The sequence below is a fragment of the Ricinus communis genome, chromosome 3 (genome assembly GCF_019578655.1).
Source record: "Ricinus communis isolate WT05 ecotype wild-type chromosome 3, ASM1957865v1, whole genome shotgun sequence".
Taxonomy (NCBI): Eukaryota; Viridiplantae; Streptophyta; class Magnoliopsida; order Malpighiales; family Euphorbiaceae; genus Ricinus; species Ricinus communis.
In genome coordinates this window covers 9,054,937-9,072,069 of record NC_063258.1, presented here as the reverse complement: position 1 = coordinate 9,072,069, position 17,133 = coordinate 9,054,937, and the positions used below count along the sequence as shown (strand labels likewise).

At 34.8% G+C, this 17,133-nt stretch overlaps 1 protein-coding gene across 3 annotated transcripts; it reads right to left on the bottom strand.

Moving 5' to 3' along the window:
* Nucleotides 1–10,401: 10,401 nt before the first annotated feature.
* Nucleotides 10,402–16,513, bottom strand: LOC8285939 (DUF724 domain-containing protein 6). 3 transcript variants are annotated; one of them, XM_048372178.1, is made up of 11 exons: nucleotides 15,887–16,512; nucleotides 14,816–15,217; nucleotides 13,763–14,188; nucleotides 13,517–13,625; nucleotides 13,301–13,443; nucleotides 12,935–12,983; nucleotides 12,757–12,861; nucleotides 11,996–12,112; nucleotides 11,713–11,829; nucleotides 11,430–11,546; nucleotides 10,402–11,339 (listed from the first exon to the last, which is right to left on the bottom strand). In XM_048372178.1, the coding sequence occupies exons 1-11, from the start codon at nucleotides 16,385–16,387 to the stop codon at nucleotides 10,687–10,689; spliced, it is 2,739 nt and encodes a 912-aa protein (XP_048228135.1). In that variant the 5' UTR covers nucleotides 16,388–16,512; the 3' UTR covers nucleotides 10,402–10,686. The 3 variants fall into 3 exon arrangements, with proteins under 3 accessions (XP_048228135.1, XP_048228137.1, XP_048228136.1); XM_048372180.1 differs by having other exon boundaries at nucleotides 14,816–15,245; nucleotides 15,887–16,109; XM_048372179.1 differs by lacking the exons at nucleotides 11,430–11,546; nucleotides 11,713–11,829 and having other exon boundaries at nucleotides 15,887–16,513.
* Nucleotides 16,514–17,133: the final 620 nt, after the last annotated feature.

Genomic DNA, 17,133 nt, shown 5'->3' with positions numbered 1-17,133 from the left:
GAATTCAACTCCAAATGCCACAAACCAAGTATGATTTGATAAGTTATGAATCAAACACAAGATTTTGGTTAGAGAATGCCACAAACTAAAAATAGTTTGATAAGTTCAAAGTTCATGCAAGAACTTAAGTAAAAACACTCACAAAGAGCAAACAAAGATTATCATTCAAAATTCTATATTTACAAATGAATTTGGCTTTGGTATTTATAGCCAAAACAAGACAAAGAAAACCTAAATGGATGTCTTTTGAACTTTCCCACGTTTTCCCCTTTAATTCCCCTTAAAACTCATTAAAATGGTCATTTTTTTACATTGATAGCACTCATTTTATAACTCCCAAATGACAACTAAACATGTGCACTCATTTGTAACTCCACACAACACACATATAACTCACACCTAATAAAATAATCATTAATTAAATAAAAATAAACTAAAATAATTACTTAAGCTAAAACCCAAAAGATAAAAACCCATATAAATATGAATTAAGTCCAAAGGCCTAATCATAGCCAAATGGCTTTTATTCTTCAAAATGGACTGAATGCTTCATTATAAGGTTGGACTCTTGTTTTCATACATGAGTTGCATTTCCATTTTGGACCTTTTGGTGCATGCCTTTGCAATGGAATCTCATGGTAGCCTTGATTCATATCATTCCCCCTTTCTTGAAAGGAAATTCATCCTCAAAGTTTGCCCAAATATTGCGAAAGAAATAAACATATAATATCAAACGATAATAGAATGCCATCATCAACCTGAAATTCCTTTGCAATAGTGATTAGAGGATCTTTAAAATAAATAATATTTTTAGTACCAATAAATCCAACATGCTCAAAAGGTTTAACAGCTTCATTATTCACTAATTGAATCTTTGCTTCTTCATTAACAACAAACTCTTCATTGTTGAATTTATTTAGAGGTAGCAAATCATTGTCTTCCTCGCCATCTTCAATTATCACGTCTTCAGAATCTATATTGACTTCAGTAGAGCAATTTACCTCATCTACTCCATTGATGTTAGTCTTCAATGATGACTTAGAATCTTCTTTATCTTTAAGATGCTTAAGAAAGGTGTTAGTCAACATATTGAACTCTTCAAGTCCATGCTTAAATGCTTCAAAACTGATTCTTAAAGATTTGTTCTCCTTTGAAAATTCATCAATAAAAACTTGACTTGGTTGTCTATCTAACCTCTTAGGTTTAGGCTTAGAAGAATAAAAATTTTGTCTACACTCTTCATAATGATTATTTCTTTGACCCCACATCTTATCATAAGATTGATAACGAAGATTTCGACATTGTCTAATGAACTCAGCTTCATGAAACATTCTTTTTTTTTTTGTGTCTATGGATGAAATAAAGATAAAAATAAAGAACCACAAAGAAGTTTGAAGGAAAGAGCAAAAGATATAATACGAAATTCGAAGGAAAAGAAAAGAAAAACTACATAAAGAGATTGACAAGAAGGGAAAACAAAAATTTATTTAGTGAACACAAAGGTGTAAACTTTAAAACAGAGAGTACTTAAAAGGAAAAATTGAAATAAGAAGAATTCGGCACTAAAAAAAAGCAAAGAAGATGAGAAACTCCAATAACACACAAAACACAAAGATAAGCAAACCTCAACTTGAAGCAAGCTCTGATACCAAATGATAGGAAATCATCATCTTAGCAACCACACACCCCAATAACTAATGAGTTATGATCCATATGGAATGCAAGAAATACTCTCCAATCAAGATAATTCCAAAACCCAAGGATCTCCTCAAGTGAAGTTAAGAAAAACTAGTTCCAACAATGAAACTAGCACTTGAATTCAACTCCAAACGCCACAAACCAAGTATAATTTGATAAGTTATGAATCAAACACAAGATTTTGTTTAGAGAACGCCACAAACTAAAAATAGTTTGATAAGTTCAAAGTTCATGCAAGAACTTAAGCAAAAACACTCACAAAGAGCAAACAAAGATTATCATTCAAAATTCTATATTTACAAATGAATTTGGCTTTAGTATTTATAGCCAAAACAAGACAAAGAAAACCTAAATGGATGTCTTTTGAACTTTCTCACGTTTTCCCCTTTAATTCCCCTTAAAACTCATTAAAATGGCTGTTTTTTTATATTTATAGCACTGATTTTGTAACTCCCAAATGACAACTAAACATATGCACTCATTTGTAACTCCACACAACACACATATAACTCACACCTAATAAAATAATCCTTAATTAAATAAAAATAAACTAAAATAATTACTTAAGCTAAAATCCAAAAGATAAGAACCCATATAAATATGAATTAAGCCCAAAGGCCTAATCATAGCCAAATGGCTTTTATTCTTCAAAATGGACTGAATGCTTCATTATAAGGTTGAACTCTTGTTATCATACATGAGTTGCATTTCCATTTTGGACCTTTTGGTGCATGCCTTTGCAATGGAATCTCATGGCAGCCTTGATTCATATCAGTTGTGATACTGATTGTTATAAGCAAACTCCATTAAACCAATATGCTCATCCCATGCACCTTTAAATTCTAATACACAAGCTCGGAGCATATCTTCAAGTGTTTGAATTGTTCTTTCTGATTGCCCATCTGTCTGAGGATGAAAAGCAGTGCTGGAATTTAATTTAGTACCCAAAGCCTCATTTAAACTCTCACAAAAGCGAGATGTAAACCATGGATCCCTGTTTGATACAATGGAAACTAGAAGTCCATGCCATCTAAAAATTTCATTCATATATTGTTTGGCTAAAAATTCAAGTGAACTACTCCATTTGATAGGCAAAAGGTGAGCTGACTTAGTTAATTGATCGACAATCACCCATATAGCATCATTCTTTCTTGGAGTTTTTGGTAATCCACATACAAAATCCATCGTTATTCTTTCCCATTTCCATACCGGAATTGACAAAGGTATCAACTTTCCAACTGGAGCTTGGTTTTCTGCTTTGACTTGTTGACATGTTAAACATTTTGAAACATACTCTGCCACATCTTTCTTCATTTTAGGCCACCAATAATGGGGTCGTAAGGTGTTGTACATTTTGGTCATCCCCGGGTGCATAGCATATGGAGCATTATGTGCCTCCTCTAAAATTTCTCAGTGTAGGTTATCAACATCAGGTACACAAATACGAGATCCCATCATCAAGGTATCATTATGAACATTAAACTCTTTATTTTCCCCTTACTTTACTTTGTCAATCTTTTCTTGCAATTGTGGATCCTTGCTTTGTGCTTCCTTAATTCTGTTATGCAATATTGGTCTAACTTGCAAAGTAGCAATCAACACTCCATTTTCTTGCAAATTTAATTTGACATTCATAGCTCGCAACTGAACCAAAGAAAAGAATGGAAATACTTGTAAATAAGCTACACTACTTCTTGTCTTCCTACTCAAAGCATCAGCTACTACATTTGCTTTTCCTAGATGATACTCAATTGTGCAGTCATAATCCTTCAACAATTCTCTTGTCTCATATTTAACTCTCTTTGGCTCAATAAGTATCTCAGACTCTTATGATTAGTAAATATCTGAAATATTTCTCCATATAAATAATGCCGTCATATTTTCAAAGCAAACACAACAGCATCAAGTTCTAGATCATGTATTGGATAAGATAACTCATATGGCCTTAGCTGTCTAGATGCATATGCAATCACCTTACCATGTTGCATTAACACACATCCCAAACCCTGATGAGAAGCATCACTATAAACTACAAATCCTCCATTACCTGTAGGAATTGTTAACACTAAAATAGTTGTCAACTTGGTTTTCAAGTCATCGAAACTCTTCTGACATGCTTCAGACTATTCAAATACAACAGTTTTTCGAAGTAAATTTGTCAAAGGGTTGGCTATCAGTGAAAATCCCTCAACAAACCGGCGATAATACCCAGCTAATCTTAAGAAACTTCGAACTTCTACAGCATTCTATCACTATTGCTTCTATTTTCTTTGGATCCACTTCTATGCCCCGTCTAAAAATAACATGTCCCAAAAATACTACCTCATCTATCCAAGACTCACATTTACTCAACTTAGCATACAATTATTTCTCTCTCAAGGTTTGTAACACAATTCTTAAATGATGTTCATGTTCCTACCTACTTCTTGAATAGACAAGTATGTCATCAATGAACAAAATCATAAATTTGTCTAAGTAGCACTGAAACACCTTGCTCATGAGAGCCATAAATGCAATTGGTGCATTAGTTAAACCAAACGGTATCACTAAAAATTCATAGTGCCTGTACTCGGTTCGAAAAGCAGTCTTTGGTACATCAGGGTCTGAAATTTTAAGCTGATAGTAGCCTGATTTCAAATCAATCTTGGAAAACACTTGAGGTCCCTGCAATTGACCGAACAGATCATCTATTCTGGGCAAAGAATATTTTTTCTTCACGGTGACCTGATTTAACTGCCTATAATCGATACACAACCTCATTGTCCCATCTTTCTTTTTCACAAATAGCACTAGGGCACCCCAAGGTGACACACTGGGCCTAATGAACCCCCTGTCAAATAGTTCGTGCAACTGAGTTTTCAATTCTTTCAATTCAACTCATGCCATCCTATAAGGTGAAATAGTTATTGGTGTTACTCTTGGTACTAGTTCAATTGTGAATTCCACTTCTCTATCAGGTGGCACACCCGGTAAATCATCTAGAAATATATCTGGATATTCATTTACCACTAGGATATTTTCAATTGTATTATTTGTAGTTCTAGTATCTATCACATGTGCTAGATAAGCTTCACAACTACTTTTAACCATTCGGAGAGCCTTTCCTCTAGAAACATAACCCTCGGTTGATTTAGAGATTCTAAAATAACCTCCTTGGTAAAACAAATTCATTATGGCATGATGTTTGGTCAACCAATCCACTCGGGACGATAGCAAAACCACATTTAGGCGAACTCGCTTACAAAAAGGGAAAGCTGTACTACCACCATCGAAAGCCGAATTGACTGGGTTTTTAAAATTCACTACCAAAGCCCGAAAGGACAGGTATGCAGATGTACGAACGCGAGCGATTAACCCAGGTAAGTATGTCGATACTCATTCTCTAGAAAAACTAGATATAAAGGAGGATTTCGATGCTACGATAACTAGTATGTGGTGGAAAACCTTAGTGACTGTTAGATACCCCACATTTGTTGAGTTGATTAGAGAATTCTACACAACCTTTCAGTTTAAAATACCCGAGAATTTCACATTTGATAGTCTTGGAGTTGTGCGATATCGACTCCTAGGCAATGAATTTAAGCAATCAATTACTGAATTCAATTTGGCCCTAGGATTTGTTGACACTGAATTTTCTCTAACCAATCAATACAAGAGCTCTGCTATAGATTTTGTTGATAATCTTGATCAGGCAAAGCTCTTGAAGACCATGTATTCTGACCCTGTGCATTACGATCCTAGCAACTCTAAAGGTGTGTATCTTAATAAACTTGAATGGGTTTACATGCAACAATTTTTAGCATTCAGCTTCTCTGGTAGAAAAGACACAACAAATGTATGTACAAAAACTTAACTTTATTTTATTTGGTCCATGCTGCATGAAAACACAATCAATTTGGGTTTTTGGTTAGTTCGCAATTCAAATTTATGTTGACTCGCAAGAAGCATTTATATTTAGGCTTTTCAATTAATCATTTGGTTGTTCGCCTTCGATTACTCGATCTCGATAATACTAACTTACATATTGCTTGTAAGATGGAACCATTGGACATCGCCTGTTCGATGAAGATGCACGTGCTTGTGGAGAATAATGGGGTGTACTCTTTCTAAAAGCCTTCTCCGCACGGCCAAGGCAATCCCCCAAGATCTAGGACACGATCTTGCCCAACAAGCAATCTTCGTGATCTAGAGGACTCAACTAAACCAGATTTTGAAGCTCGTTTAGAAAAGATGGAACAAAAAATTTCAAAGATGGAGAGAAATTTAGAGGCCTTGATGAAACACTGGGGAGTTCTACCCCCTTGCCCACCGTCACCATAGACTACTCAATCCAAGTGGCTCACAAAACAGGGGAGAATCACATCTCTTTTCATTTATTTTGAGAGCCATTTTCTTTTTGATACATCGAGGACAATGTATAGTATAGGTGTGGGGAGGATAATTACATGATTTCTTTTTGAAAATATCTTTTTATACTTATAATTATGTATGCTTTAATTCATATGTGCTACTTTTTCTTTTGCAACCTTGAGTTTTATTTTGATAACCTAAAATACCATGTAAGTTAGAAATACATTTGTGGTTTGAATTTTAATGCATGAAAGGGATAAGCATGATTAGTGTTTCTTTAAAATTATCTGATGGTATCTCATTAGTTTATTGATCGAAAAATGCACAAGACTTGATACAAATTTGAACATTCAAGTGAACTTTTGAGCCTAAGAATAGTTCATTATATTTTGCTCTAATTGTTTTTTATGAGTGTTATCAAACTAGTATGATTATTCTAGAACTTGCTTCTGAATGCATGTTGAGACTACATCCTTGGATTGATGCTTTAATATGAAAAGGGCAATTAGGATTAACCTATTCTTAGACTCTTAAAATACTTACCCTGTTGATTTCCCTTTTAGTTAGCCACTTTGAGCCTATTTTTCATTTTTTTAACACATGTTGTTTAACCCAAGACCTTTCATTTGCTACCTCTATTTTTTTTACCCTTGTCAAGACAAGAAGGGAAGTGTTGCATGGTACAAATGAAACACACAAAAAAGAAAAAAAGAAGAAAAAGAGAAGGGGGAAAGAAAAAGAAGAAAAAGAGAAAAAGAAAGTTGATATTTATTCCTTTCATGAAAGAGGAGAATTGAAGAAGTATTTATCAAATATACTGAATTAAATTGTTACTCTTCACAAGTTCTTAGTATTCATATAAAATGTGAGAATAAATATTAACTTTTAAAATTTTTTGTAGTATTTTTCATGGCGATGTGGCATAAGTTATCATGCAAGAATCTAACCTTTTTGTCTTGATAAGGAAACATTTCAGTTCTTCCTTTTATCACACCCTTTCCTAAACCCAGTTACAACCCTCATGAAGTCCCTTTAATTTTTGCGTCTAATTCATGTGTAGTGGTGGAGACTTGATTCATTAGCAACCTTATGGTAATAACATGCTATGTTTTGATCCTGAGAGCAAATGCGCCCTAAACACTTTGAGAGTATTAAATGAAACCATGTTAGGGTGTTAAGTCTTGTTGCTTTGATTTTGACAAATTATTGAGATGCCTGTTCTTTTTACAAAATTTATCCTATAAGTTCTAATCTCTTGATTGTCATTATTACTTAGCTCATTGATGTATCTTTAACTTATTTAGTATTTGAGGAGATTAAAAGAGATAAAAGGAAGGTTAAAAGGAGAATTGGTATGTTGAATTAAGGTATGCTTGAGGACAAGCATAAATTAGGTGTGGGAAATTTGATAGGTCATAAATAGTTATACTTATTGTGTTTAATTCCCTTATAATTTGATTGAATAATATACTTAATTATGTAAATTCTGTTTATTCTGACTTAGGTGATGAAATATCAAGGATTGAGCAAAATTCAGCCTAAAGACATATTTGAAGTCATCACTTGTTAAAAACCAATTCTTTTGGAGGAAATGCAGAAATCTGCACAGAAGATCATTGTCGATAAGGCGTGACCACGCCTTACAACCCATGAGCTCCGCAGAAATCTGTACAAAAGACCATTGTCGATAAGGCGTGACCATGCCTTACAACCCATGAGCTCTGCAGAAATCTGTACGGAAGACCATTGTTGATAAGGCGTGACCATGCCTTGCAACCCATGAGCTGCTGAAACTTGCAAAAGAGAGCTTCGAATTTTCTAGAGATAAATTTGTGGTGGACCCATCTTTAGTTAATGTCCTTTATTTTTGGAAGTGTTGGATAAAGAGAACTTTCTCCTATGTATTTAGGATTTTAATTTGTTTAGATTACTCTTTATCTTATCCTTCCTTATAGGGATAAGATCATATAGGAAGCTTATTTCTTTTTTATAAGGATTCTCTTATTAGGGTTTAGGGTTTTACTTCCTATATAAGGACGGCTGAAAATACTTTAATTTATTCTTATTATTCTTCTTCTTTTATTTGCTACAATTATTTTCTTGTGAATTCATACTCCATTATGTATGGCTAAGTTTCTAGTTTCTAATTCAATGGTGAATAAATTCCAATTGTGATTTTGTGAGGCTTTGTGCTTAACAAATTTTTTCTTTAATTCAAGTATTCTTTATTTCTTGTTTTTATTATTTATGAATTATTAATATTGATTGAACTGACGACTCAACTTTGATATTGATTTTTCTATAGCTGAACTTTGAGTTTGTGATCCGTAATTGTCATGAACGATTGACAAGTGTAGCAAGGAGCTGGCTCATGTATGTGCGATTGCGGCTTATTCGAATTACATAGCTTGCATGATAGGCTCTAGGGAAATAAAGGAACAAGGTTAATTCAATTGCAGTTATCTCAATTAATTAATGTTGGTTTAGTCATTCTCATTATTCTTAATGCTATCATTAAGTTGATATGGAACGCTATCGTGCCCAGTTGACTAATGGTAAGTTTTGAATTAGATGTTGGGTTTGAGTCATTTATATTAGGAGAATTATACTTGTTGCGGCTTTTTCGAATAAGTAGACTAAGTATTTGAATAGAAGAATTGATATTTTAGCCTATGATCATGATTACAATTGGATGGAATTAGCACTCTTGAATTGGAAATTTGTTAAGATTGATTTTTATTTACTTTAATATTCAACCTTTATCATTTTCTGTTTATTTATAATTTTGATTCAAACATTCAAAATCCCCCTATTTTTATTTTATCTTGAGAAGCTATCCACATTAGTTCCCTTGGGATTCGACCTGGTTTCACTATCTCTACAAGTTAGTTTAGAAAAATCAATAATTTATTTTGAAGGGCTTCGACAACCCGTTCACTATCACTTGTCAAATTTGGTAGACAATTTTCTTGTCATAGCAACCCAAATTATAATCTCAATCCATCTTTTCTCACAGAATTGAGTCTTGAGGAGTCTGAAGATGTTCTTTTTCAAAGAGGTAGTTGCATTTCTTCTTCGTTATCAATATTCTATTCTTAATTATTTTTTACTATTTTTATAAAATCCTTTGCAATGGTTGAACCTGCTCAATGAAATTTGTGATATTTTCTGCATATGTTTTGGTTCTCGACCTTAAGAGTGAAGCTTGTGGTGGATTGCTAATGAATTCGACCTAGATCATCCCGAATATATTTACTATCACTAGGCTGTTATATGTACCTTGTGTTAAATCTCAACTAGTGATGACCTTCTATAAATGCAATTGGATCAACTTCCAGGCCTCTGAGAGAATTTTGTAGTTGTTCTTCATACCATTTAATTTTTTTCATTTTCTTATTTCATCTTTGACTTAATTTACCTCCTTCAAGAGACTAGGCTGTGCCAGTTTGTAATGAGCAGGTGCTTTTGTCATGCTGAAACCAATTTAGTTTTGGTATTTTACTCGCACAGGCTTGGCTTACATATTTTTGGAGCACAGCCAAAGCTAATGGTATAGAGGAGGCCATTGCTAAAGAACGACTGCAGTTTTGGATTAACTGCCGGGGGCACTCGCCGAGTTCCTATGATCCTGTTGATGGTAAACTTCATAATTTCCTGCTGCCAAGATTTTCAAAAACCATAATATGGTCAGTGTTTACTAGATAACCACTAGGTGCAATTCCAGTAAATGTCCACTCAGCAACTCTTGTGGGTTTTGTTATCTTCAAACGAATGGATATTTTTTTGAATAAGGATTTAATAATGATATTGCGTTTGGATGTCTGCTGTTTAGTCGAGCAAGGTCTGATAGAGCTGAGGGAGCTAAGGATAGAACATCGGTTATGGGAAGCATGTCACAAAGAAATTGAACAAGACTCTTCCACTAATATCACACGAAAATCTGCTGCATAATAAGGGCTCTGGCCTTGAGATGTCTATATTTGCTTAGTACAAATTTTTTCTTCTGTTTGGAAGATGTGAGAATCTATACTTAAAATTCTTTTAGTGATGTATGGCCTCTGATTTTATAGTCCAGAACAGTAATACGATACAAAACCAAATATAGATGTCAATTTTAACTGACAGTTGAAATTGCATGTTTTAGATTAAAGATTCATACAATTTTGATTGGAGGCGAGGCGATTGGTCTTTCATGGATGTACAAGCAATAGCTATTGTTTTGTTCTGTTTGTTCCTCGTCTATGCTTAATACTACAAGCGAGCCTTTAACTTTTAATTAATTATAATGGGGCAGTTGCACTTGCAAGTGCGGCTTCAATTAGAAACCAACAAGTTATGTCTTATGTAAAAATGTAGAGAAGAAAATTTTGTGATATATTAAGTGATAATTCGCCCTCTTATCAAATTACAGGATTGCAAATGAGCCATCTTCATTTTAATCCCAAAGGAGTTGGCAATAGCATTAGAATTAAAGGAAGATTTGTCCAGCCCATAATAACTCAATTAACATAGTAGCCAAACCACAATAAACACTTTTTTTATGTTTGGAGGAGAATATAAACATCCGATTCTGATGGTTGTATCTAGCGAAAAATCACTTCACTTGGGGCCAAAGGATCATTTAGGAAACGACGTCGGTTACCAAGGTGCAGCAGCTACGTTTTCAAATTCATGCTCCATATTCAAAATATCTTCATTCACAGCATTAGCGTTCACCTGCAGAGTGATGAGTTCAGAATCTTTCATCATCTTCATCGACACTTTCATTGCCCGTTGCTCTTCTAACTGGCTTATCCGCTTCTCAATTTTATCAATATCCTCTTCCAATTTTATTTTCTCATTCTTACCCTCTGCCATCCCAATGTGGACCTTCTTCGCCTCATCCTCTAGCCGTTTGCACCTATCTTTGATTGACAGCAACTTCTCAAGGCGCTCCGCTATTGCCTTAACCTCAAATCCATGCATTTCAAGCTCAGCAAGGACTTCCATATAGCTCTCGAAAACTTCTCTACCATCATCAACTCGCAACTTGGACATCTTCTCTATCAGAACTGCAAAGCTCAACATATGACCCATAGCCATTCCTTCGCGGCTCGCCTCTTTATGTCCAATCAGAGGACTGAAATGTGGTTTTTGTGGCAGGACTTGGAAAACTTCTAGAGATTCAATGTTTTTCCATATAAGTGAGCTCTTAAGAAATGGCATCTCTAGATTCTCCACAAGCTCAGTGGCTTCTGGAACATTTATCACTGAAGATTGCTTGAAATTTTCTACTTTTCTTTCTCTTTTACCTGGACAATGAGCATATTCAATCGGAATAGTCGACAAAATAGATAATGCAACCAATCTTATACTTCACTCAAGACAAACTCAGAGTGTACCTGGAAAGCATGTTGATAGAGCTTGAGTGTTACAGGATTCCATCACAGCAGCCATGCTAACTTCTTTTGCCATGTGATTTTCCAAAGAAACTATGGCTGACGATCCGGTCAAGACATCTTGGAATTATACAAATCGAATAAAGGGTTCATATAAAGACAATATTGATCAAATGATAGAATAAAACTTAAGTGCCATTAGTTATTCCATTTCCATTAGAGAACTTGTTTCAAGTGTATAATGCAACCAATCTTATACTTCACTCAAGACAAACTCAGAGTGTACCTGGAAAGCATGTTGATAGAGCTTGAGTGTTACAGGATTCCATCACAGCAGCCATGCTAACTTCTTTTGCCATGTGATTTTCCAAAGAAACTATGGCTGACGATCCGGTCAAGACATCTTGGAATTATACAAATCGAATAAAGGGTTCATATAAAGACAATATTGATCAAATGATAGAATAAAACTTAAGTGCCATTAGTTATTCCATTTCCATTAGAGAACTTGTTTCAAGTGTATAATGCAACCAATCTTATACTTCACTCAAGACAAGCTCAGAGTGTACCTGGAAAGCATGTTGATAGAGCTTGAGTGTTACAGGATTCCATCACAGCAGCCATGCTAACTTCTTTTGCCATGTGATTTTCCAAAGAAACTATGGCTGACGATCCGGTCAAGACATCTTGGAATTATACAAATCGAATAAAGGGTTCATATAAAGACAATATTGATCAAATGATAGAATAAAACTTAAGTGCCATTAGTTATTCCATTTCCATTAGAGAACTTGTTTCAAGTGTATGTTCATCCTTCACCTTCCATCTTATAATAAAAGCCAATCATTAGGGATCAGATTTTCTTTGAACAAGGACTTCCACATTAATTTTTTTTGAATGTGGTTTCAGATTCTATCATCAGCAGACACTAATTAATAAAAACCATATCAGAAACTTCTACGCTACAGAGACAAATATTGCATTTGGAGAAAAGGCAACCAGAACAGAATAGGTTGAATTGGCACTAAAGTATTTTTCCCTGTTTTGCAACTTCTGAATTGTTAAAAGAGGTCAATCAGTAAAACAATATGTCCATGCACTTCTAAGTTGGTATGATCAGCATGTATCTTATAAAATACATGTTCACCAAACAAATAATCCTGGGCATTCCTCACAGCACAGGCTGAGATCAAACCAAAATCAAGATTCATAAATTGACATTAACTTTCTATCTTCTATTTACCTCACTATTTTCTTTAGGTTCTTTTTCTGTTATTCACCTATTTTTAAGGCTCCTAAAAGCAGAGGACATTCAAGTTTCCATATGTACCTAAATGCTCCATGCTGATTACTGTAGACAATTCAGCCTCTTCAGTTGCACAATCTTGAAAGTCAATTTCACTAGTACCATTTCCAGCTATATTGCTCTGTTCACCTACATGGAACAAATTAATTAGATTTTCTGTCTGTATAAATTATTCAGCCATTACTAAGGTAACATCCTGCACCTTCTTTCTGCTGCCCGATCACACTACTTTCTTTCTTCTGATTAATCACCTGTATAAAAACTAGCACCAATTAGGTTCAGTAGATAAAAAAAATAGATGGACAAGTTGATTAAATGCATTTATAATTGAATTAGCCACATTTTATTCTCAAAATTATACAGCATTATAGGCAAAAAGCAACAAGTAGCACATTGTTCTCCCTTTTAAACGCCCCAGTTATTGTGCCTAAAGCTGTTTTCCCCTAATTAATGTCAGTTTTCTTATTTAATTGGAATACTCTTATTACTTTTTCCTTTCCGTGCTGTTTTATGTTTCTAGATCATGAAAGTGCGTCACCACAGATATTCGGACTTGCTTCAATTATACCTCATCAGAATGTTGGTAACCGTTTTCTGCATGGAGGCCCCTCGTCCCCTCAACTAAGGAAAAGGAAGAATGAGCATCTTTTTCCATGTGCTCAATTTCAACTAGGATTTCAGCCAAGTCTCCTTTTGTCTTTTCCTCTCTGCCTGCAAATCATTTACATTTGCTCTTATTGAAATAAGATCCTATTATACAGGGATAAAGAAAGGAGGCCTCTACCTACTGCTGGAACCCACTGGCTTGTAACTTTAGAACTCATCTGTCTTTCCCTTTTCTCCATGTAGCCTGTCACTTTATTCTCCAGTAAAGCATCTTGTGGACTAGGATCCTGCATTAGTAAGAAAAGCATAGAACATGGACTCAAAGAAAAGAGCAGTCAATGGAAAAAATTTACACGAGTCTTAAAAAAGAAATCACACATTGATCAGAGCATAATACTCGTTCACTTAAAGAAAGCGGGCTTACAACATTATTTTGGAGATCGGTTGAGCAATTGGTTTGCATTTCTTGGTTTATAGTCTTGATTGGCGTCAACTCTGCATGACATGCTTGGCAAGACAAGGGTTTGACAGAGTTTGCTTTTTTCAACTTTTTGGAAGGGCATGAAAGTGCATCCTCACCTTTAGGTGGTGTCTTCCTTACTTTCTTACTTGGTGATTGTGCATTACAAGCCATTGACTGCTCTAATGGATTCTTCCTTGACTTTTTGCAAAACAATTTCTCTTCTCTGTAATCCTTTGCTGTGCTTAATTTTCTGCAAGAAGATTTCTCTTCAATCTCATTCATCGCTCTGATTGAACTCTCAACACTTATAGCTACCTCATGGTCTTCTGCATTGCTGTCAGCATTTGTTAATCTCTTCTCTTCATATTGTACAGCAATACATATATCCTGAAACAAAACCCAGTAAATAAGCTACCACAGAGCAATTTAGCTATCTAAAGATAATTCCAGTTAAGAAACTTAAATAAAAAAATAAGTCTAGCAAAGACAAAAAGCTTACAGACCATTCTGTTGTCAAAAAACCAGCAATAACTACTCAATTTGTTTACACCTCCTTTTCACCCCAAGAAGTGTTGGGGTGAATAGGGAGAATTGATATCCTAGATATCCAATAACACTGATTCTAGTTTAAAATCTTCACAACATACAAGTGGTTTTTAAAACCACATATCCTTGGCCCCCTTTGTTGACACAAATTCACACATTTGTTAACAGTTCAAAGCAAAAGAAAACAATTTCCTAGTCATTTAGTTAGGTCAATTTGTCTCCAAGGATCTAATTATTGTGTCCCACAACCACTAATGAAGAAAAAGAAACATATATTTACCCCTCCTTAGACACAATTCAAAGCGAATGATGGATCAAAACATATCTGTCATAGTAATGTGAACAGACTTGCAGGCATGCAATTTTCCTACCAAGTCTCTCCAAAAGAGAGTGAGAATAATAGAGTAAAGAACATTCAACGTCGAGTTGCAGCTTTATGTAAAAGAACATAGAAGGAAGATGGAATACCCTGGCAAGATTAACCCATACACCATCCATCAAAGAGAGATGTGGCCTTATTTCAGATTGACTCAGCTGCATCTCCTTTTCTGCATGCTTTAGAGAGACACTGTACCTTCCTTCTGTAAGAATTTTGATAATGAGGGCTTCCCTCCAACTTGACTCATGGAAAACATCAACTGCTTCCAAGATCTCAAATTCTGTAATATACAACTTAGGAGGGGGAGGGCGGATGTGGAAGCAATCAACAGTTTCTTTAATATGACCATTTGAGCTGCCACAATCTAGCAAGAAAGAATTGAAGCCGACTTCCTCAAGAACAGTTGCTGGAAACCAAGCATCTTCTAAGTTTTCTTTGTCAAGATTCACCTCTACAGCCATCCCTTTACTAAACCTTAATCCTTCCATTCTCTTTGAAGAGTCAGTAAACCATATCAGTCTTGTGTATCAAAATCATAAGTAACAGTATCAGGAAATTGAAAGTAAAATGGGAAAAAACACATGGTATAAAAATATGGATAATGCTTCAAAACAACAAATATCACCGTTCATTGTTGAAGGAACTTTTATAGAAATGGAAAAAAGTTACTTGTACACCTGCTTCTTCAAACTTGGGCCAAAAAAACTGCAAATATCATGTTTAACTTTGTCTGGAACATGATTCAACCATATAAAAGATTTATTGTGAACAGTGTTTAACAGGAAACCAAATGTCATGGCTATGGGCCTAAGGCAAAGATAAAACACGATACTGTAACCTTCAAGAATGGTTATTACGGTAAGGGGAGAAAATCTGAACGATCCTGGATTCCTAATCAACATATTTTGGCTGAATACAAGGCATGCAAGCCTTTTGTCCGGCTCACATGGAAACGCCTAAAACGTACATTGATTTGCTTCAAAAGATACTACTGTTAGCTAGTAATTTGAGCATGAGGCTAGAGTAACTGAATGAAAATGACAAAAAGAGTAAGGGCGTGAGCCACAAATGGGAAAAGATAACAAGGAAATTTGAACCAGAAACCAGAAAATTCCAACAGCACTTTAAAAAAAACATGCAGATGAAATAAAAAAATGCACCTTTTGTCTTTGGAGTCGAGACCATGCCCCATTACTCCAATCCCAATGAAACCTCAAATCTTTAGAGAGAAACTGAAATTGTTCGGGTGGGTTTTCAAAAACAACAGTGTACTTCTTTGAGTTGGTCTTATCATCCTCAAAAACATCAACTTTAGTGACGATACCCTTCCACCAGCCATCACGGTGAAAGGCGTCAACGACATCAAGTGGTTCAAAGGCAGGGATAGTACTAGGAACCGGAGGGAAAGGCCTAATGAAGGAAAAATCAACGTACTCCGTCAATGGCTTCTTCTCATCTGTATCTGAAAGTAGAGTACGATACTGAACCAAGGCCTCGGCTTTTCTTTTAGAGTAACAGCTTCTTGAAGAAGAGAGTGATTTGAGGATCCTGGCCTCGTACCATGCGCCTCTAAACCCTTCTTCATCGCTGCTCACTTCCACCAGGTCTCCTATGCTAAAATTCCGTCCGCTATTTTGCCTGCTGGAGCGCCCCCCTCCCATGCCAGCCTAAAGCAATCAGTGTGAGGAAAAGTCAAGGCGAAAAGCAAGACGTCAGTCAAATGCTTTTCTATTCTATTTCTATTTCTGTTGTCTTTGCATTTGGGTACTATTTGTTTATATCTCAGGCCCTGATTCTGGACTCAACTTAAAAAAGCGTTAAGCTCAATTGATGGATGGATACACTAGCTAGTCCGATGAAATTGAAATAGAGAGTAAATTGGTTTAATCCAACCAACTCAAAAAATTTGGTGAAAAAGAAAATACATATTGAGTTTAAATTGTTTTGGTGCTGGAAATGATTTGAAATGTCTATAATTGAGTAAGACTCAATTTTAGACTTAAAACATATAATAAAACCCTACTTAATCTATTGTAGAGTTAAAAATTAAAAGTCATACACAGGACATGACTTGTATGAAATTACATCATTTTAATATTATAACTCTAAAACTTTAGACAATGATTTCTCCCCTCACAAATCCTTAAAATTATTTCTTAATTTTAACTTTTCTCTCAACAAATATTGAATCTTTAATCTTTACTTATTAATTCTATATATTCATCCACTCTAACTATATTTTTTACTTTTCTTCTTAAACTTTATTATTTTTATACAAATAAAATTTTATTTATGAATTATGCTTTTTGGAAAAAGAATTCAGATTTTTTAGATTCGATTTTAAATAAGTACAACTAGATAATAACCTCTAGACCGATCAACCGACCCATTGAGACTCCTAATACAA

Excerpts from the sequence above, each read along its gene's own strand:
- LOC8285939 (XM_048372178.1), bottom strand. The coding sequence starts at position 16,387 with ATGGGAGGGGGGCGCTCCAGCAGGCAAAATAGCGGACGGAATTTTAGC. Across the intron at positions 12,862-12,934 it reads GATCGGGCAGCAGAAAGAAG|GTGAACAGAGCAATATAGCT; the intron begins GTGCAGGATGTT and ends TGTTCCATGTAG. Across the intron at positions 11,830-11,995 it reads TCTATCAACATGCTTTCCAG|ATGTCTTGACCGGATCGTCA; the intron begins GTACACTCTGAG and ends TATAATTCCAAG.